General features: G+C 39.2%; 1 protein-coding gene across 1 annotated transcript in view; it reads left to right on the top strand.

Moving 5' to 3' along the window:
- The window catches only part of kcnn3 (potassium intermediate/small conductance calcium-activated channel, subfamily N, member 3), a 129,980-nt gene that overhangs the window by 91,938 nt on the left and 16,215 nt on the right, over positions 1-21,827 (top strand). Inside the window, exon 7 of the mRNA XM_036593035.1 lies at positions 18,287-18,397. Within this exon, the coding sequence (XP_036448928.1) occupies positions 18,287-18,397 (111 nt within the window). The remainder of the gene's footprint in view (positions 1-18,286; positions 18,398-21,827) is intronic.

Below are 21,827 nucleotides of genomic sequence, written 5' to 3' on the forward strand. Positions count from 1 at the left end.
TAAGAAATAGAAGTGGCTACAGGGAAGAAAAACATTTTGAGAGAATGTAAGAAGTCAACAGAGAGAAGAGATAAGGAGAGAGAGAGAGAGAGAGAGAAGAGAGAGGAGAACAGGAGAGAGAGAGAGAGAGAGAGAGAGAGAGGAGAACAGGAGAGAGAGAGAGAGAGAGAAGGGCCATAGAATATGATTTCTTTTCTTGTTGAGAGTGATTGTAATGACTTTCTATAGGTGGAATTATGGGACTTGTTGCTATGACAACACCGAAGGCCAACTCTGTTGGAATATACCACTGCCCTGAGGGGACGGGGGATTTTGAGGTGGGGGGGGTGGGTGGGCGAGTGGTGGTACTTGGGTTTGAGTGCCAGGAGGAGGGGAATGCCAGGGAAATCTGTTATGTTCACTAATATGGGCTTGAAACATTCCTTAGATACTGTCAGGCTCTGTGTCTGTCTTGTTATGTCAGTTTATACATATATACACACATAGCTGGCCTTAAAAAAGTGGTTGGCACAAATGTGTGTATATATGTATAATTTTGTTAGGAAACAAAATATCAAACCAAGTGGCATTTATTTTGAACACACCATTGCAATACTGTTATTGAATGTTATTGAGTTCATTTGTAAAAACTGAATATTTTCATAAATCATGTTTATTTAATTGTGTACTCCAGGTAATGTCAAGTAAACTGAAATTGGGTTTTTATTATGTAAAAATAACAAAATACAGGTAACTTACAAAATCAAACATTACTGATTTTGTTTTATGTAAATTTTGTTTTTTGGCAAAAGCAGATAACCTCCAATGGTCATTTCATGTTTTAGAGTTAAACAAAGCCTTGTAAAGTGCAATATTTAATATTCTTTAACGTAAAACAAGTAGGTAAAGTGCTGACAATTGCATCAAAAACAACCCAATAATGGGTAATATTAAACATCTATAGACAGACTGTGCTCTGTTTAGCTGCAGTAGCCATTATTTCATAACCTACATGCTGCACTTTGTAGAGAAAAGGGAGCCATTTGAGACTGGGCCTAAAAAAGTTGCCGACAGTGTTGCATCACCTGACCCAAATACTGTGCACTTATTGGCTGAACATATTTATCGGGTTCTGCTCAAGAACAGTGCTGGCTTCTGCTGTAAAACCTGAACCTGCAATGCATTGACAAGAAAAAGATTTTCTCTAAAACAATTATTATTTTGTTTAACGTTTTATGAAGTAGCTTTAAGAACTTTATTAAAAAGTGTCCAGATATTTTTGGGGCTACTGTAGACAGTAAAAACAGTACACAAAGCTTTTTTTGCATTTGAAAATAATCCAATAATTTTATTATGGACAAAAATACATACTAAAGAATACTTACTTTATTGAATAATTGAATATTGTATATTGTGGTATTTTAGCAGTTGTCATCTATCTAGTTTGTATTTATTTTATTATTTATCTTATTTTTATTACAGCTGCTTGTGTCGGTTGTCTACGGTATGAAGTACGTTCATATTGGGTGTGTGTCTAGTGTGTGTTGTGATGTAATTCTGTAGCGCTTCGGGTACTACACACCACACGCTGGGTATTATAATCAGTCATTAAAGCAGCTTCTTGATTACCCAAGGCTGTACTTTACAGTGATTTTACCACGAGTAAACAAGTAAAACCCCTTAATCCATGGTAACATTGCTGTCACACACAAACTCAAATGACTTATTACCTTCATAAACCAGTGACAAAGACAATATAATAACATACACCAATGTTCAATAAATAATTTAATTTATTTTGAATAATACATGCAATAAACAGTTTTGCCACCATACATTAACATTAGATTATGGTCACCAAGCAACATAACTGTCAAAATGTATTACATTAACAGCACAGTGGTTTATAATAACAATAATGCAGAATTCAGCCAATGTGTGTGGTTGTGTGCAGTATTTTACAACAGCTTTGTTGCTCAGCTAGTTAGGTTTTCAAAATCAATTCTGACAGTCCAAAATTGATGCATTTGAATGGCCACCTCCAGATAGATGCATCACAATGTGTCGATGTAGTTTTGCATCCATACTCAACACAGATGTCAGTGCTGAGCAGTCTGTTGGACTGTTGTGCTTAGCGCTACCATTTCTTTGGCCTTTTGGACTCTTCTGATTTCAGGGATGATAGACATCCTTAATACACTGTATGGAAGTCTATGCGAGACAGATGGCCTTCTTCTTTCATGTCTTTCATAACTGACAGAAGACAGAACCTCATAGCCCAAATCAACGCATGCCCTGCTGATGTGAGAGGCTATTGATAGCATGACATTCTTACTGCTCAAGCAGCTTTGAGTGGACAGTCAAAGCTTTATTGTCCAAATGAAGGAAGTCTGGGACAGTTAAAAGTGGAAGCTGCCACTATGACAGAATTGCTCTAGCAGCACGAATAATTAACAGATGCATGAAAAATGAGTTTTTCCATGCAACGAGGTCCAGCAGTGAGAAATTTTGGTGATAAAGTTGGGTTTGCACTTGCCAGTCCTGACAGAAATGTTGCTTCTGCTCAGTATTAAGGACATCAGCATGAGCAGGACTGGATTAAGCCTTTTTGTGGCCCTAGGCTATGAAAAATTTGAGGCCTTCCTCAGATGAAGATTTTATATATACTGTATAAAAATGATGACAGCATAACAGGGTTGCCAACTTTGGTAAGGTGACTGGATGAGATAGTCCGGTGGCTGGAGTGAGACTGGAATGAGATTATCAAAAGGAAAAGTGTCCGTTCTGTATTTTTCACTCTCACAATCAGAGTTTTAGCAGAAACTTGCTGCTCCTGCAGGGCTTATGAAGCCAGCCTTAAACCAGGGGCCAAGCAGCACGAGCAGCATGCTTGAACTAAGCCTCAGTCTACATGTCAGACGTAAAAGATCTGATATAAAGTCATTAATAAGCAGTTAAAACACATAAATAAAAAGGGCAACAGTGACTTGTTGTTTGTCGGAAAGAGAGCCCACATTCATCTAATCCAGGAATCGACAACCTAAATGTTATAAAAAGTCAAAACCACCTTGAGAGCCACAACATTTAATGTCCATTTTACCATCTTGGCTGTAAATATGTCTCAGTGTGCTGATGTGCTAGTATAGGCTAAAAAAATAAATTTGAACAAAAAACGCAGACGTGCTTTGCTCTGCTTTAAGCTTTAGCTTAGCTATAGCTGCTTTTCTCACATCTCCAGCAGGAAACATTTCTGCAAAAGTGGAACAGTTTTTTGTAAAATTTCTTTCAACTTTTTTCTTTCAAATTTTTTAAGAGGCTGAAGTCAGCTTCTCATTCTGCAGATTTTTGTTTGAGGTGGAACGGGACAATTCACACAAGAAGCTGGCGAACGAGAAGCTGATTTTAGTTTTGCAACTTTTTAGTGTTTGACAGTTTCTCGCTGCAGATTAAATGCATCAGGAAACCAGCTGGAGTGATTATAAATACAAATAAATCCATTTCTCTTCAAATTATCAATGTTCGTTTTGCTTTTTTCTAAGCTAATAGCTTAGCAAGATTGTTGTCTGCGTTGCTACATGACCAGGAGTCTGTGCGACAATCTTAAAGGGTGAATTAACAGATATACATTAACTCCAGTGTTTAAGACCATTTATTCCTAAAACCGTGTTAGAACCATCAGCAGAGCTGTATTTTACTGTAATGAAGGATTACTTTATTTTCACCTAAAAATCTAATCCTGCTGTGGAGCTGCAACAGGACGGTAAAAGAGCTGCATGCAGCTCCGGAGCCGACCCCTGATGTATGCTGTCAATCTTTAGATCTTGCTGGTTGCTTATCTTACTTTGTCAGCTTCAAGAGATATTTGTTTAAAAATTTTGAACTATTTGACCCCCAACAGGATTTCTTACTCATGAGAAATGATCATTTGTCCCACATTAACATATGAAGTTACTACTACTTCATGTTCTGAGATCTTAGCAATATTTTTTACCTTGACGTTTTCAACATTCTATCCAGTTAGGTCTAGAAACAGTGGAAATAAATATATTTATTTGTTCATAATATATCATCATTGTCCAAAGAAAAAACATCTCCAAAATGGTCACTTTACAGGAGAGGACAAAACATTCTTTGCTTTCAGTATACATTAATGTAAAGAGAGTATATTCCAAGCAATTTTGGAGCATTTTTATTATTAGACAGTGACAATATGTTAGCACATTGTTCATTAAGGAAAAGATGCATTAGATGACGAGTTCTCAACAGTATCCATTGTCATATCAGTTAGCTCACATCTGAAGAGGCAGCCTCCGTTTAATCCACCACAACAACAACCAACGATTTATCATGGCTTTTTTTGAAAGATAGAATGTGTTTTGTTTTCAAACATATTCCTCTGATTGCTGCTAAATTTTTGTGTTACTGATATTTTAGCCCATTAATGCCAGAGCTATGGCCTAAATGAGTAAGCGTCCAGCCCCAGCCCTTATATTTTTGTTACCTTTTTTGGCTGTTTTTGATGCTTTTCCCTTTCCCGCAGTTAACCAAGTATCTGTTCATGAACTCTTTCAGACATTCGAATATCAAAATTAGTTGGAAAGCACATCCCTACTCAAAATGGGTGGTTAGTGTGTAGTTTATATAGCTAGGGTAAACAGTTACCCAGCTGGAGCTAAGCTTTAAAGTAATGTGACCTGTAACTTTAGCTAAATTAGCATACTAATTTAGTTGCATTAGCTAGGTAGTACTGCTATCAAGGAATATTCTGAAATCGATTAAATAATCAACATTCAACTGATTTTAAAAAAAAACACAGCAGCACTACAATGTCTGCCAGCCTCATGAGTTCTCATGTGGACCTGGGCTGCTGCACTGAATGCACTGCATGATGGACAGGGGTCACATAACAACACTTTAATTGAATTAAAATGAAATGTAGGCCCAGCTGAAAAGAGCGAATTCATTGACAGTAATGATGGCAGCGAGTTCACAACCCAACTCAGAGTCAGGCACCGGTTCGGAAATACTTTGGATTTTGGTTAGTAGATACCAGAATTGTGGGAGTTGTAAGCGAGTTATATAAGCTACAGTTAGCCTGCCTTTCCAGCACAACTGGAGGGTACATCTTGAAAATACACATCCAAATGAGCATGGCCTGATGTCTTGAACTCCAAACAGCCACGTCTTGACTCATATTCTATACCCACCGCCACAATCTCTCTATCTGCAGCACAACAAGAGTGTAGGTCAGGTCCCCAATGGTTTGATTATTGTTTCCCATTTTATGCCAAGGACAAGATTTGTTGCTCCGTGTTTATCATGTTTAGCACAGCTTGGACCGTTATACGTTCGTTATACCGTGACTTCATTATTTTGTTTATTTTGTAATGTGTGGGTATGTAGATCTTTTGAAAGACATGTTTATACTTAAATAAATTTACAAGTAGTTATGTCTCTCGCTGTTTTAGACATAAAGCGCAAAAATAGAAATTTGCATTGTTTGCACCGTGTCTTTTTTAGAAGGAATAATGGAACATCAATTTTGGCCAATTTTGACACCGCTACTAGCTAGCATGCTTGCTATCCAAACTATGTGTTAGTCTGTTGCCTTTAAACCCCATATGTCAAACATAAGGCCCACTGGCCAGATCAGGCCTGCAGCACAATCCTATCTGGCCTGTAATGTGACAGTAATGTGCTACACTACAATCCCCAGCATGCACTGGAAAGTAATGTGTGTGTATATATATATATATATATATATATATATATATATATATATATATATATATATATATATATATATATTTGCCAGTGCAGGTTATAACAAAATGTTATTTAAAAATGAAATTAAATAAAAAAAAAAAACATCTACAACAAGTTTCTGAATAATTCAATCACTGATGTAAATAAAGTAATTCAAAGAGTTTTCTGAGTCTACTTATTGACTCAGATCTACTTACAAAATTGGTGATAGTAACCAGGAGTTACATTGTCTCCCTCGTCAATATAGCCATTTTATTTACTATTCAAAACCAATGTTTTCTTTGGGGACTATTTTGCCTTACAACATATGTCCCATATGTACCTCTCCACTGTGCATGTTTTCAAAAATGTAAAAAAAAAAAAAATTAGACCAGAATCTTCTCAGAACTATCATTAAAAAAGTTTCAGGCATCAGGCAGCAAATTTATCACCATTTCATGTAATAGCTGTCTTAGAGGGAACTTTCAGAGGCGTTCCAACGTCCATGTTTCAGAGGATGTCTGGTTTCTGTCACCACCAATGGAGCATTTCACACCAAACCACTCTGAATGACTTTGTTTACATCTTAACCATTTAATTATTAAACAAATGAGAAAAATAGGTAGGATTCCCCTTAAAGACTGAAGATTTTTTAAAATTAAATGTCTTGTTAAATGAAACCGTATTCAACCTGATGCCGCTGCGAGCTGCAGGAGAACAGTATTGCAGCATAACTGCGCATGATAGTGGCAAAACTGGCAGGCAAGGTTGGAAATGAAAGGGTTTGTTCATTTACAGTATTAAGGTTTGCATCCCTAATTGAATCAGTCTCAAGTCTGAGTCAAGGCGCAAGTCACTTAACATGGCTCTTATATGCAGTTCTTCAATAAAGATATTCCATTAAATTGAGATACTGGCTTTCATACAGGTCTCCAAACAATTTCAGAAAAATCGAGAAAATCCTTCGAGGGCAGGCTCTTCTTCATGGCACTGTATATGCAGAAAGGGCCTAGAAGGGTTTTCCACAGAGAGGCGTCATGATTTATTTAGCGCCATATATGGACAGAGTGCTCCAGGAAAATGGGCTTTTTGTTTTGTTTTCATATCTCTAGCAATTTTGTTTTGGAGAGCCTCTGTATCTGTCCTATGAGTGGCATCCATTAGCCACCCAAGCACACACGTGCACGAAGCACGCACACACACGCATACCCACACACGCACACGCATGTTCTCACTCGCCGTGTACAGAGTGTACTCATAGCTCACATAGCCACTTTTAATCCCAACTCATTTCTGAGTCATTCTACGAGATCAGTAATAAATGGACATGGTCATTTTGTTAATAATTCACTTTTTTGTCCTCTATATTTTCAAAAACATATCGCTTTTTACAAAAAAAGCAGATTTCGCCACCTCAGTAGGCATATTTTTTTGTGCCGAATAGCACTGAGGAGGAAGAGGAATGTCACAGAGTGGAATATTTCAGGCTAAACTGGCTGCAATACTCCCTGTTATCAAGGTTAGACCTTCTAACCTCAGTTTTTCAACAGAAAATGACTTGACTTTTCTGTGAATATTGCCAAAGATATCTTAAAAACGGTTTGATATGACAGGATGGACGTTATGCTTGACCCTGTCAAGGATGTCGAAAATAACAAGTGATAAATGGTGAATGAAGGTTTTACCAGCTTTTGAACTCGGCTCTTCTGCTAAAAGATGTCATATTCTCTTCATCGTGTTGGCTAATGTGTTAGCACAATATTTTTAAGGTACAGTAAGTTGATTCAAAACAAAGGGACACAGATAAATCTTTAAATGTTAAAATTAAAGATGCATTATGTATGGTCTTTTGTCAAATAATTGAAAGAAGTAGCATTACTGCATCAACACTAAGAACACTAAAACATGGTGTTTTGTGGGCTGCTGGGAGTGACGCTGTAGAGCCGGGTGGGACTGGATTTTGTGGATGCTTTTCGGGCCACATCATGTGTCAACCACACAGGCTCAAAAAGAAGCTTTGGCTCGATATTTAGGTCACAAATGCAAAACATTATACTGATAAACATATGATAACAATAGTAGATACCTCACTCACATCCTTGGAAGACATGTCCTTCACCAAGTTTTGACTGTATTCTCTTCGAATACTCTTTCAATGCTCTTGCAATCATTAGATTCATCCATTCGGGGAAGGGGTCCGAAGCACAACCCACATCACAAAATGCATGCAATTACATATTTCCACCATGTCTCCAAATCCCCAAAACGTACACAGTGCGGCTTTAATGTTTTCATATTAAATTAATATATTAGGGATGTATTTAAGTACATTTAAGTGTTTAGCAGTCTGTTAACTTTTATTAGTAACATTTGAGTGGTAGAACTTTGTCTGCCTCTTTACAGACACATACAAATGCATACAATTAAAAAAATATATAAAAACATAAAAAAATATAAAATATAATAAAATACTTGCAATACATTTTTTTCATACTATATATTAATGCTATGGAGTTCATTTTGTGCTAAAGGTTTCAAGTAAAATTATAAAATACACAAGCAAAATGTTAGGTTCACCTGCACTCTCTAATTGTCAACTGATTTGGAGTGACAGGTCTTCTGAACACGTAGCCACACCCACTCGCAGAGCCATGATCTTCCTTGAACATGGTGGAGGTGTATCACCTTTCGAGTTTGCAGATGCTAACGCTAACTAGCTTAGAGGTGTCTGCTAAAGGGGAACTAGGTCAGCTTTTCAGCTGTTTAAATGTTTATTAACTCTGCTTCTGATGACCTTCAGTTCCACATGGTTTCAACTATTCCTTACCTTGAAACATTTGATGCAGCTCATCAGCTGATTATCGAGCCGTTCATGAGCTGAATCAGGTGTGCTGGGTATTGGGAAATCGTTGTATACGTTAAGGTTGCACTGGCATAAACACAGTAAAGAGTGGAAAATACCACTTATTACTGCCAGCTATGAGTTACTGCTGCTGTGAAATAGCTGATAGGTGGTAATGTTTAATCACTACAAAGGTGATAACATTGAAGTCATGGTTGGCCGTTCCATTCTAGCGTTTATAAAGGCTTTTATGTCAGTCTCTTCTTGTTTTTATTTACCGAATCCCTCCGTGTCAGTCACTGAAGCAGGCCTCGTATCTCAGCACGCCCGTTTACAGATGGTGCTGCTCCAAATCACTGTCCTTTTACATTAATGCAGTGAACTGATGTCAGATATTCAAGCAGTTTAGTTTCATTACCAGGATGGCTCTCCTAGTTAGCCCTAGAAAACACTGCTAGGTTAGGTAGCACTAGCCCAAAAACCTGCCCTAAAAACAATCGAAAGATCACGGCTCTCCGAGTGGGTGTGGTTACATGTTCAGAGGATCTGTCACTCCAAATTAGTTGACCAATAGAGAGTGCAGGTGGGCGCCCTCTTCTAAGACCCACTCCCTGTTAAAAAGTGCCGAAAGTCAGAAGGAAAAGAAAGATTTCAGAACCAGAAGAGCAATCCCAGAAGCAAAAAATGTATCAGCAAAATCAGCAAATATAAAAATGAAACCAAAAACTGGCAAAACGACTAATAAATTTATACCCGATTGAGCGAAAACATCTAATTATTCGGACATTTTAATACTCAATATATTTGTGGATTTAATATTTTTATTTGAAACCAAAATTATCTCCATGTAATACTGACCTGAATTAGTATATTTAAACTTGAAAAGATGGATTGGCATTTTTGTCTCTTTTATACAGCATTGAATATTGTGGCACTCTCTTCATAGAATGACTATTCTAATCAGTTTAGTGACCTTATTACCATCCACTCTGCTGTTCCCTCTTTCTGTCGCTTTCTTCTTTCCTCCTTCTCAGATGCTTTTCTTTCCTCTTCTTTCTCTGTCTGGCTTTTTACCCTCAAATCCCTCTTTTATTCTCCCCTCACACTGTCTCATTGTCTCTCGGTCCATATCGACTCCATGTGCCATCTGTACTTATAACTCTCTCTAACTCTGTTTTCATCCTGTTTTTGTTCACTTCTCTGCTCCTCCCCTCTGTGAAATTGTCCTCTGTTCGTTGTGTCTACACAGAGACATTTGCGAGTATTTTGACTGGGGCTGTGCAGTGTGTCAGTTGTTAATGAGTTACTGTGAAACTGCCCTTTGCAGAACTGATATGTCAGTAGGCTGCAATAATATGCAGATGAGAAGAAAGTATGACGAATCCCATATTTTTACTGTCATGCTGTGAGCAGCTTCAGATGACGCAGATGAGTTTCTGTGGGTGTTTTGATGAATCCAAACATGATTCACATGATCCAAAAAACGAAATACACTATATGTCTAAAGGTTTGTAGACACCAGCTTATCCAGTGTTTCTCCTGAATTCACTCCCCCCCCTTTACAGCCTCTACTCTTCTGGTAGAGCTTTACAATAGATGTTGGAACATTGCTGTGAGGAACTGATTGCATTCAGCCACAAGAGCATTAGTGGTCATGTACTGGTGTTTGGGCATGATGACCATAGGCTCATGTGCAACTCTTCCAGTTCTACTGGCAGAGCTTCTATGCAGATGTTTGTGCACAGTGGGTGCAAATTAATGTAGCTAAGTTCACTCTGTTTTTTTGGCATATGTAATTGTGATCATTATCCATTGTAACGGGTTTTGCAATTTTTTAATATTATTATTGCTAGAACCTTATGTGAGGGTGTGAGGTAACCCGGATTTATTTGAAGTCTACAGACCAGGGCAAGAGAGAGAAACCTTGGATGCTGCATCTCCGTGGCCGGGCACGCGCCTTCCCGTCAGTGATTGGGTGGAGGCGTCTCGTGGCCGTCTGACGGTGAAGCTTGGGCAGCCTTTCGATCTGTTCACAGATCAGTGCGTGGCTCTGGGTGCGATGCTGGGTCTCTGTGGCGTCAGAACCGCTCCCACTCCGCTGGCGAGGTTTAGGTTGCAATCAGGGTTCTGAGGGTGGTGATACTAATTTAACTAACTACCTCTCTTTAGCAGAATCGAAAGTTATGGATATATCCTCCCTGGCCCGACAAGAAATATCCACCTTCCTTCTCTGAGGGTGGTTCAAACTTAAGGTGTGTAGACCAACAGGCAAGTTACAAAACAAACAAAGGTTTCAGATCTGAAAATTTAGCGTCCTAATACTTCTGACCTGTCTTTCTGACCTAGGCCGGCACAAACTTAGAAACTTTTGTTGCGAACGCAGGAACTCCGCAAATTTGCGGTGCACTCTGGTTTTGCTCGGCTGGAGGCCCTACCCTTTGGAGGTAGTGCCAGAGTGCTGATAGGTTCTCCTCACCTAAGGTTCTCTGATTGGTTGTGTATAGTTTGAGGAATGCCTTCCCCAAAATCACTGCCTCCTTTGTTTCAGCTAGTTTAAACAAAGAAAAAGAACATTTCTATATCATCCAATTGGTTTAACTTTCAAAATCAAGGAATGAACAATTAGGATATTCAGGCATGTTTCTAAGAGAGAGTTTAACCCTTGTTACCTGATACACAATACATGTCAAAGAACACAGGTACTATTTGCCTATCATCTCTGAACATGACCCAATGCATGAAAAAAATAAAATCAACAATAAAAGGAAAGGAACAAAGGAAGAAAAGAAAAGAAAACCACATTCAGGATACATCTTGGTCAATGGTCTGAACTCATAGCAATCAAATGGTTGGGTCTGACTGTTATCAAAGTTATACTCTACGTATTTCTAGCACTTAATGATAGAAAAAGATACAGGTAATATTTAGGTACTACCCAACAACAAGATTAATACCACAAGTAGTATCACTTACAGATCATAGAAACGTTGATAATCAAGCAGACAAAACACAAAGTTTTCTTGCTTTCTTATAAGCACAAGTCCTTATGGTGGTGATGTGGTAATTTGCGGTTTCATCCCTTGGGGGTGCTGTGGGTCCATGCTTGAGATCCCTAGGGAATTTAGAAAGTTGGAATTTTGCCGTCCAAAGTCGTACAAATTCCGTTTTGGTATTACATGACCATTTGAATAATCAGATAAACTGCAGAAATCCGATTGTGATCGGATTATTGAGTGCATGTAAATTCACTCATTGATAATTTAGGTTATGCTAATTTGCTCATGAATACTACAGTATTAAAATGAAGTAATACTGATTAATACTGGATTAATATGTTGTATTTTTCGCATACATTTTTTAAAATGACCATTGTGCTTAATACTGGCTTATGAGCCAAGTTGATAGATCTACCTGTAGGCCCATCATGATTAAATTGAAATGAAATTGAGGTGAAGAAAATTGTTCTATAAAGAACCTTGAACACCCAAAGAACCCTTTGCATAATTAAAGGGCTCGTAGGATTATGAAAGGGTGCTATATAGAACCCTTTTCAACCTTTTTGAAAAGGGTTCTATATAGCACACCAAAGAGTTTTTCTATTGTTACGATGTCAAACGTGTAACAATAATAGAACCCTTTTGGGTGCTATAAAGAACCCTTTTCAAAGGTCCTAAATAGAACAGTGCATTGTCCATCAATCTGAAGAACCCTTTCATGATGTAAAGAACCCCCTTAATTATGCAAAGGGTTCTTTGAGTGTGCGTGGTTCTTTATAGAATGAGAATTCTTTACCAAAGAATCTGTGAAAGAGCATCTTTTTTAAGTGTACCTCTTTACTTTGAAGCTAACTGCACTGCTGTGTGCGTAACAAGTGTCTACAGTTACACAGTCAGCCAAAGCATACATTTTTCATTTGAGGCTGTGAAAATGAAAGTGAAAAACACTTGTTCTGCAAGCATACCTGCTAAAATTATCATTAACTGTTTGAGCTATCAAATTAACAAATATTCCCCCTAAATGTGTTATAGCACACAGTTACATGTTAGAGCTGAATTTGATTTATTGGGATTGAATCAGCTAATGAAAATGCATCCAACTCACATTATGCTTGTAGTGATATAATATGACTGTGAAATCTTCAGACCATGGAAAATAATTACTGTCCGATTACTGTCCAATATTCGCAATTATGTCATAATTGCACTCAGGCAGTTATGTAATAACTGTGACAGGCCTGCCTACTTGATGATTTGGCTACCAGTTGCTTTCATTTTTTGTAGTGAAATCACCTTATTTTTGATATGTGCATAGTGGTTTACACTCTAAACTGATATCTTTTACTATTTAACTTTTCTAGTGTCGGGAACACACTATGGTGTCCCATTGCTCTGTAGCCTGTTCCTTTCTTTCAGTTTTGAATGAAGTGGTGTGGCTAATGAAGCAGAATGTTTCCAAATTTCCACTCTTTGTCAACTTCTGAAAACACACCTTACTGCTGTGGGTTGAGGATAATGGGTGTTTACGTCACCACGATCGTGGGATTATTAGAACGCAGAAAAAAGAAACAAAGGATCAAAACCGGATCAGGCTTATTATAGCTGATATCTGATCCTTTGAAATGTCTGGAACGGCTTTGATCCCCATAGTGTGGATCAAATCGGGACATCCCTATGGCTACATTCACATTTTTTGCCCTGATGTGACTCAGATCTGAGTTTTCAGGGCTGTGTGGACACACAAATCTGATCTTTTCAAATCCGACCTGAGCCACTTTCATACGTGGTCCTAGATTGGATACGTATCCGATTCGTGGCCATGCGACCTTAATGTGATGCTCAGATCGGAATTCATGTGCTTTTTTCCATTGCACATGCGCCATCATTCAGCGTTACCATGGCAGCAGCGCGAAGCAGAAGTTAAAGCCTTTAAACGGTGGAAAAGCAACACATCTGACCATTTTCACCTTCGTCTTGCTCTAATAATGAACAGCTGAGAGCTGATCAGAGTTAATTATCTTCTTAGCGAAGCTCGTTCTGACCGTTAGTTTGTGATGACACGTTATTCATTCACGTAACGTTACTGAGTAGGATGTGTGCATGCCAGACATTTCATTTCATTCACATTAATGACAGATTTGAATCACTTACGTAAACGAGTGTGAACCATCGTGTCAGAGAGATCGGATTTGAGCAAAACGTAGCCTATTTAATGCATCTAGCAGTCACTGTATCTACCCATACGGTCACAATATGGTATTCCATCCATAACGTTCTGGCCGTTTTCAATTTTTTTTTTTAATTATAGCCCACATTATCAACAACATTGTTTTAAGTTTGTCTTAAGGTCACATTTAACTTAATAAAACAGAGCTTGTGAACTGACTGATAAATCAGAGGCCACCAAACCCTCATGTGTTGTGACATCACAACCACAACTTGCTTTCTACTCTACATTCAGTGGTCAAGCATCATGCCTGAAATAGTGGATATTCTGGTCTTCTTGGCAAAAAAAATCTAAACTTTAATTTGTTCACTCTTAAAAAAGTTCTTGAATGGTTCTTTAGTAAAGAAAATGGTTCTATAAGGCACCAAAAAGGGTTCTTCTATTGTGACAAGCTTGACATCATACACATTTTAAAAAGATGGTTCCTCAAGGGTTCTTTAGAAAAGAAAATAGTTCTATATAGAACCATAAACCAAAGAACTCTTTGAATTGTTAAAGGGTTGTTTGCATTGTGAAAGCATTCTTCAGCATTGCTGTAGATAGTTCTATATAGAACCTTTTTGAAAAGTGTTCTATATAACACCAAAAAGGGTTCTTTAATTGTTATAATGTCAAGCTTGCAACAAAAAAGAACCCTTTTTGGTGCTATATAGAACCCTTTTCAAAAAGGTTCTATATAGAACCATCTACAGCACATTCTCCATCCGTCTGAAGGACGCTTTCACGATCCAAAGAACTCTTTAATCATGCAAAGGGTTCTTTGGGTGTTCATGGTTCTATATAGAACCATTTTCTTTACTAAAGAACACTTGAAGCACCATCTTTTTTTAAGTGTGTACGATGTCAAGCTTGTAACAATAGAAGAACGCTTTTTGCTGCTATATAGAACCCTTTTCAAAAAGTTCTATATAGAACCATCTACAGCACATTCTCCATCCATCTGAAGAACACTTTCACAATGCAAAGAACCCTTTAATCATGCAAAGTCGCAGTATTAGTCAGAAAAATCGCAGTTAGATATCTTCCCGCAATTGTTCAGCCCTGATGTAGACATTGATGTTTCTAAGGCAACATTGTCTGATCAGCCTGATTTGATGATGTAGTCACTGCATCCAGAGACTGAATGTATCACATTTCCCTGTTTAAAAGATTAAATCAGGCTTGTGTGGCGCCAGTGTAAAGCAGATGAATACAGTCTATGCTGCGTTTGTTTTCTAAAACATCACGACACAGAGCGCTTCGGGCATCTGAAGTTATGGAAGAAGAAAATATGGGGAAATATGTATGTGTGCTTAGTGGCGCTAGCTGAAGCACATAAACTCAAAAGAAGAGAATAGATTGAAAATGGCAGCGAAGAGTGTTGGGAGGATTGTGTATTGCCCTTCACAGGTGAAGGATGGCTTTTGAACTTGTACATCTATAAGCCTTTTTTGAATGAATGCACAGGGAGGCGCCAAAAACATCTTGTTTAAAAAGAGAGATGGGAACAATGATGAAAGTTTTAGGTGATGCTAGAAAGTGAATGTAGACAAGCTACTTGTGATTCAGGGCTCAGAAACAGAGCTGTTTGCCCTAAGAAGAACCATTATTTCTATCGTTTCTGTTTGTGAATCAGCAACATAAAGCTGTGAAACAGTCATAAGAATTTAGGTTGAGCAAAATAAGCCCAAATGAGTCCAAGTGCAGTGTGTGTTGCTTGCACGTTTCACAAGTTATGTTCACACATTTGTTGGCCCAAATCCGATCTTTTTCTACGTAAATGACACAGATTTGTTATCTGTGTGTCAGTGTGAACAGAAAAAACACTTCAAATCTGACATTTTCAATTCCAATTTGAGATGCTTTCATATGTGGTACAGAAATCTGATACGTATCCGATATGCGGCAATGCGGCTCAGTCTGAACAGCCAGATCGGAATTCATACGACTTTTACATCAATCCAGCTCCGCATTTGTCATAATTTCGTGCTGCTGAGATTCATAAACATTTGGGTTGATATTTCTCTACAAAAAATTAGAAGAGACTCATCCAAAACTCCTCCGCATCTGAAGCGTCACAGAACAGTTAAAAGTCTGAAAGCAAAGTTTAAAGAATCCAAGGACACAACTCATAGAAGAGACCGTGGCCGAAAAACGTGCCCTTTTTACAGCGAGCTCGAACACATTCTGGGTGTTGAGCCCAGCTGTCAGTCAATGAAGCTTCATGATTGCTCTTGTGACGTTGGCGAAGATGAAACTGAACCCTCCGGGAGCAACTGGCATTCGTTGGCAGTCATCATTGTTTACCTCTGAATGAGAGCGCCACAATCTTCACATTGTTCTTTTGCGTATGCAGGTCAGTTTAGGAGCTCATCTGTTCAGACTAATGTCGCATACAGGTCACATTTAAAAGATACTATGAACAGCCAAAACAAAAAAAAAAAAAATTTGATGAGGAAATCAAATTTAGGCCACTTTTACCTGCGGTGTGAACGTAGCCAAAATGTCTCAAACCGGGATTGAAAATGTCGGATTCAATGCCCTTTTTGCTGTTCACACTGCCACACAGATATCACATCTGTGTCACATATGAAGAACAATTTGGGACACTTTTAGCTGCTGTGTGAACAAAGCCTGAATAGAAGACCTGGTCCTCTAAAGAAATAGTTTGGCATTCCTCAAATGTAGTTTATCAGCCAAGACATTTCTGCTTCTTTAGATTTGAGACTATTTTAACTAAAGTAAGGATTAATGATATGAACTTGAATTTACATCATGATATTTTGTAGAGCTTATAAGAAAGATTTAAGCTGTTCAAGCTTGTGTTTAATTACTTTAATTAGTTTTTGTACTTACCACGATATCCATGATATTATCAAATTCTTATCATGACACATGATACTGCCATTCACTTTTATGCTGGTATAACTCCCACCCCTACTGACAAACTGCATTCAACAGTGATGTTAAATTAACTTGCTTATGCAGTTTCTGACTGTGTGATTGATTCAAGATTTAGTCTTCAAGATGGTTCTAGCTATGTGACATACTTTTGTCCATTTTTATAGGTAACAGCCAAGGTGTGAAGTACAGGGGGTCCTGGGGGTCCATGGCCTCCTAATTAAACTCTTAGTTGCCCTGAATGTCTCAAAATTAAAATTCCTGAAAGTAAATTTATTATGCTGTTTTGTTGTCCAATGCTTATATACAGATGGTCGGAAAAGTTGTTGTTTAGCTGCTTCACAATCGGCAAGCTTCTGTATTTGGTAATTCTTAACTAACCAGAGATGCTGCACTGGTGTCAGAGTGCTGCTGTAGCAGACTGGTTCACCCAGTGGGTCATAACTATGCCCAGAATAGCTCTGAAAAACTTCACAATATGCCACAGCATATTTGTAAATCTGAAAACCTGCCCAATTTCCTAGTAGAAAGAGTGAATTTTTTACTCATTTTTCGAACCGAAGCTAGCGCCAGCACTACTATGGCGAGTGAGTTAGCAGCAACCAACGCTGGATTAGCAAGCCAACATGAGGACCCCCTGAATACCAGAGGGCATTTCGCACACAAGTAACAATAGAAACCACATAAGCAAGTCTATTTGATGTCACTGAACAACTAGAAACAGTTTCAGAGAGTGTTTGTCGTGAACAATGTAATTTGGTTATCTGCATTAGCCTCGACAGTCTATAGTAAAAAAGTTAGAGGCGCTCCGAGTGGCCCAGCTGTCTTAGGGTTGGCCCTATCATCAGGAGATCCTCGGTGAGGCTACAGCAATCCGAGGCTGGGAGTCCAAGAGAGCACAATTGGCTTCGCTCTCTGGGTGGGTAGGATGGCCCCCCTTCTCCCCCCATCACTCAATGTGATGCTAGCTGATGTAACAGATCTAGTGGTTGGCGCTTTCCTTTGAGCTCATTCGGCTGTTCAGTGACGTTGTGTGAGCGGCAGTTTAAAAAAAAGATGCAGCGGTGCTTCGCAGGTCTCTGAGGAAGCCTGTGCTAGCCTTCGCCCTCCTAGCGCGGCAATATCGTGTGATTGGGGGAGTCCTAACTAGCGGGTGGAATTGAAGACGACTAAATTCGGGGGGGGGGACTTTCATAAGTTTTCTTGACTGATCGACTCTGTTTGGGGAGAGAGGGGGATATTATATACCATTAAAACCTATTACTTTAAATGGGTTCTACACTCTCAGGGTCAGATTTCAGAGTTTTTTGCAGACGTGTTGGTCACTACGTTGCAAAAAGCAGCTGCACTCCTACACTGATTCTTTCTGCCATCTCTCTCTCTCCCCCCGCCCTTGCCTCTCTCTCTCTCTCTCTCTCTCTCTCTCTCTCTGTTCCATTTCTCTTCTTTTCTTTCTGTGTTTGCCCTCCTCTGTGTATGACCTCTGTCAATGAAAATCAAAAGCATTCTCTTCACTTTCTTTCTTGTGACATATTCTCTTGCTGGATGGCTCTTCTTGTTTATTCACTTCTCGTCCTTCTCTCTCTCTCTCTCTCTCTCTCACTTGGTGTCTTTCAGGGCGCAGGCTGCACAGCGTTGGTTGTTGCCGTGGTAGCGAGGAAGCTGGAGCTGACCAAGGCCGAGAAGCATGTGCACAACTTTATGATGGACACGCAGCTCACCAAACGGGTACAAACACACACACACACACACACACACACACACACACACACAGATTAAAGTCACACTCATAAGGTGTAGGTGTAGCGTAGTGGGTTCACAAAGATTAGAGATTGATTCCCTGCCCTGTAAAGCACACCGTGCCACCCCACTAAGAGTCCTTGGGCAAGACCCCTGTCGCTATATTTACCTACCCTAAAACTGTAAGTCTCTGGTTGAGATCTGTCAAATGCCATGGAAAAAAAAGAAAATAATATATATATATATATATATGTATATATATATATATATATATATATATATATATATATATGCATAATTCAAATGTATACAACTTTCTCTCTAACACCCAATTCAGTGACATGTTTTGTGTCTGAGGTTTGCTTTCTTAGCTTTGCATTTCTATAGAAAACAGTATACAGCATACAGTGTCGGGACGACATAAGCTGGTGTACATCAAGCGTGTGATGATTTAGGCCTGCACAATACTAACTGGTGGTGTATAAGCTGCCATTACTTGTTAGCTACATTATCCTCGTAGTTCTAGTGCAAAATGCAAACTTCAGGCCGAGCAGGTGAGGAAGCAAGATGCAAGTGTGAGTTGGTTTTATTAGAATCCAGGGAAATAAAGAACTGTGAGAACAGGGCTAACAAACACTAGGAAAATAATAAGAAGCAAGGGCTAACAGACAGACAGATCAGTGCTCTGCAAGCAACAAAATGGTAGAGTAGAAGGAATAAACTTTAATTTTTAATGTAAATTCATGTAAAGAATTATGTCAAAAAATGAAAAGCTACCAACTATACGATATACTACAGACTTAAAATGATGGTTCTTTAAGGGTTCTTTAGTAAAGAAAATGGTTCTATATAGAAACATAAACACTCAAAGGGTTCATTGCATGGTGAAACAGTTCTCCAGATTGTTGATTGATTGATTGAGAGTGTGCTGTAGATGGTTCTATATAGAACCTTTTTTAAAAAATGGGTTCTTCTATTGTTACGATCTGAAACTTGTAACAGTAGAAAACCTGGGTGCTATACAGAACCTTTTCAAAAAAGGTGCTTCATAGAACAGCACATTCTCCACATACTCCATCAATCTGAAGAATGCTTTCATGATGCAAAGAACCCTTTAATCATGCAAAAGGTTCTTTATAGAATCCTGAAGAATCCTTGAAGCGTGTAACAATAGAACCCTTTTTGGTGCCATACAGAACACTTTTCAAAAAGGTGCTGTATAGAACAGCACATTCTCCATGTTCTGCATCAATCTGAGGAATGCTTTCATGATGCAAAGAACCCTTTAATCATGCAAAGGGTACTTTGAGTGTTCATGGTTCTTCGTACAACCCTGAAGAATCCTTGAAGCGTGTAACAATAGAACCCTTTTTAGTGCTATTTAGAACCCTTTTCATAATGGTTCAATAAAGAATCATAGACAACACACCATTTCATGCTGCAAAGAACCCTTTGAGTGTTCATGGTTCTATTCAGAACCCTTGAAGAACCATCTTTTTGAAGTGTGTAGGAACGACCAACAAGAAACACCTGGGGAAAAATGACAAGGTGGGTGACAGATGAGCATTATAACAAGGAGGCGGAGCCTTGGGGAGCATAAGACAAGACTGGGGAAGATACTGAAGAGGGTGGAGTCCCAGAAATGTCTGGTCACCTGCATTTAGGTTAAGGCGGAAATTGTGTGAATCTGATTTTTGAGCAAACAACTGTCACTTTAAAGCAAAATAAATAAAAAATCTCATACACACACAGGGCTGCTTGCACCAACACGTCCACGAGGAGCTGTGTGTGCACGGTGAGGTAATGTGTTGTGAAGACAACAGTCCAAACCAATCTTTCAGTTAGATCAGAGCATTGCGTAACAGCCGCTAGCACTCTCTCCCTCTTTCCTCCAGCTCGCTCTGCCTCTCCTCTCCTTGCGCGCCCTCCATCCCTCTCTCCTCTCTCCTCCCTCGTCCTCCTCTCTCCCTCTCTCTAGGTCCTTTTCAATTTTTCATGCATTTGAAAGTCCCAAGTTTCAAAAATAGCTCCCCCTATCAAATATGTAGGCTACATCCTGGCCGCACTGTAGACAGCGAGGAGAGCCGGTGATCAATAATTGCAACACGGATAAAAAAATCGACTGAAGTGCTTTTGGGCGGGCCGCTCAAGAGGGAGAGCTAAATGCCTTAAATGCCTTCAGAGAGAGGGAGCGAGCGGAGGAGTGAAGGAGGATGGCGAAACGAACCCCCCACTTTTTTAAAAAGTTCATTATCTTACACTCACTCGGTCGACTCTGCCAGATTAATGCAGAGAGTGTGTGAGATCGATACACGGCATGTAGTGTTTCTGTGCTTCTGCTTCATGGCATTGAGTCTGTCGCTACTATGGTTACGAGCATCCGTAACTGTTGAAAAAAAAAAAGACTGGGAACTTTGAATAATGGAATGATTACCTCATAGACCTGTTGCCGTGGAGACGCAGAGGCACAGTGTGTTTACCTTGAACTGCATGACAAAATGGTGGGTGTTTCCTTCCTCTCGTCTCTCTGTGATCAGAGAGGGCAGCGGGTTTGTGACAGCAGCTCATGCTAGGTTTTGGGCACCAAAGCGCTGATGTAGACTCTGTTACTGTACTGCTGTACAGCCAGCTGTACTGTAAAAAAAATGCTGGGCAGTTCAGCCTAAAACTTCATGTGGTAGCAGGCAATTTAGCTGTTTTTTGTAAGCTCAGATAAATATTTTGGTTGAAACTGGAGATGCACCAATATGGAAGGTGTGGGCCCATGGCAATATCCCATAATTTTCATGTACAAGAGAGTCGTATCCAAAAGTTTGGGTGCCACTATTCAAATGACAAGTTTTGTTGATACTCTAAGTGAAAATAAGTTAAATACCCAGGGGCCCTAAATCTGTGTTTTCTTTGTAATTGGGTTAATCTTGTTCTTGCAGGCTAACAGGAAGCATGTACTAGGTCAGGGGTGCCCAGACTTTTGCATACGACTCTCTGTACCTGAAAATTATGGGATATCCAGCCCCGGTCCTGGAGATCTACTACCCTGGAGAGTTTAAATCCAACACACCTTGCTAATATAGTCAGATCCCCCTGAAGGCTTTGATTACCTGGATCAGGTACAGTAGATTTGGGTTGGAGCTAAACTCTGCAGGGTGGTAGATCTCTAGGACCAGGACTGGCCACCCCTATACTAAGTACACCCTTTAAATAATGCTCCAAAGACCAAAAGATGACCAATATACTTCTTTCCTCTCAGTGTAAACTGGGCAGTCCTACTCTTGGCTAGCACTTTCATAAGCATTCCCCTGACTAATCTCAAGGCTGATGTCTCTGGCCCCGCCCACACAAAACAGTTTCAGAGATGTGGAAACTTAGAGAGCTAAAACTAACCCATCATAACCAAAAAGTCTACATCCTAAGAAAA

This window comes from Colossoma macropomum, unplaced genomic scaffold (genome assembly GCF_904425465.1).
Source record: "Colossoma macropomum unplaced genomic scaffold, Colossoma_macropomum, whole genome shotgun sequence".
NCBI lineage: Eukaryota > Metazoa > Chordata > Actinopteri > Characiformes > Serrasalmidae > Colossoma > Colossoma macropomum.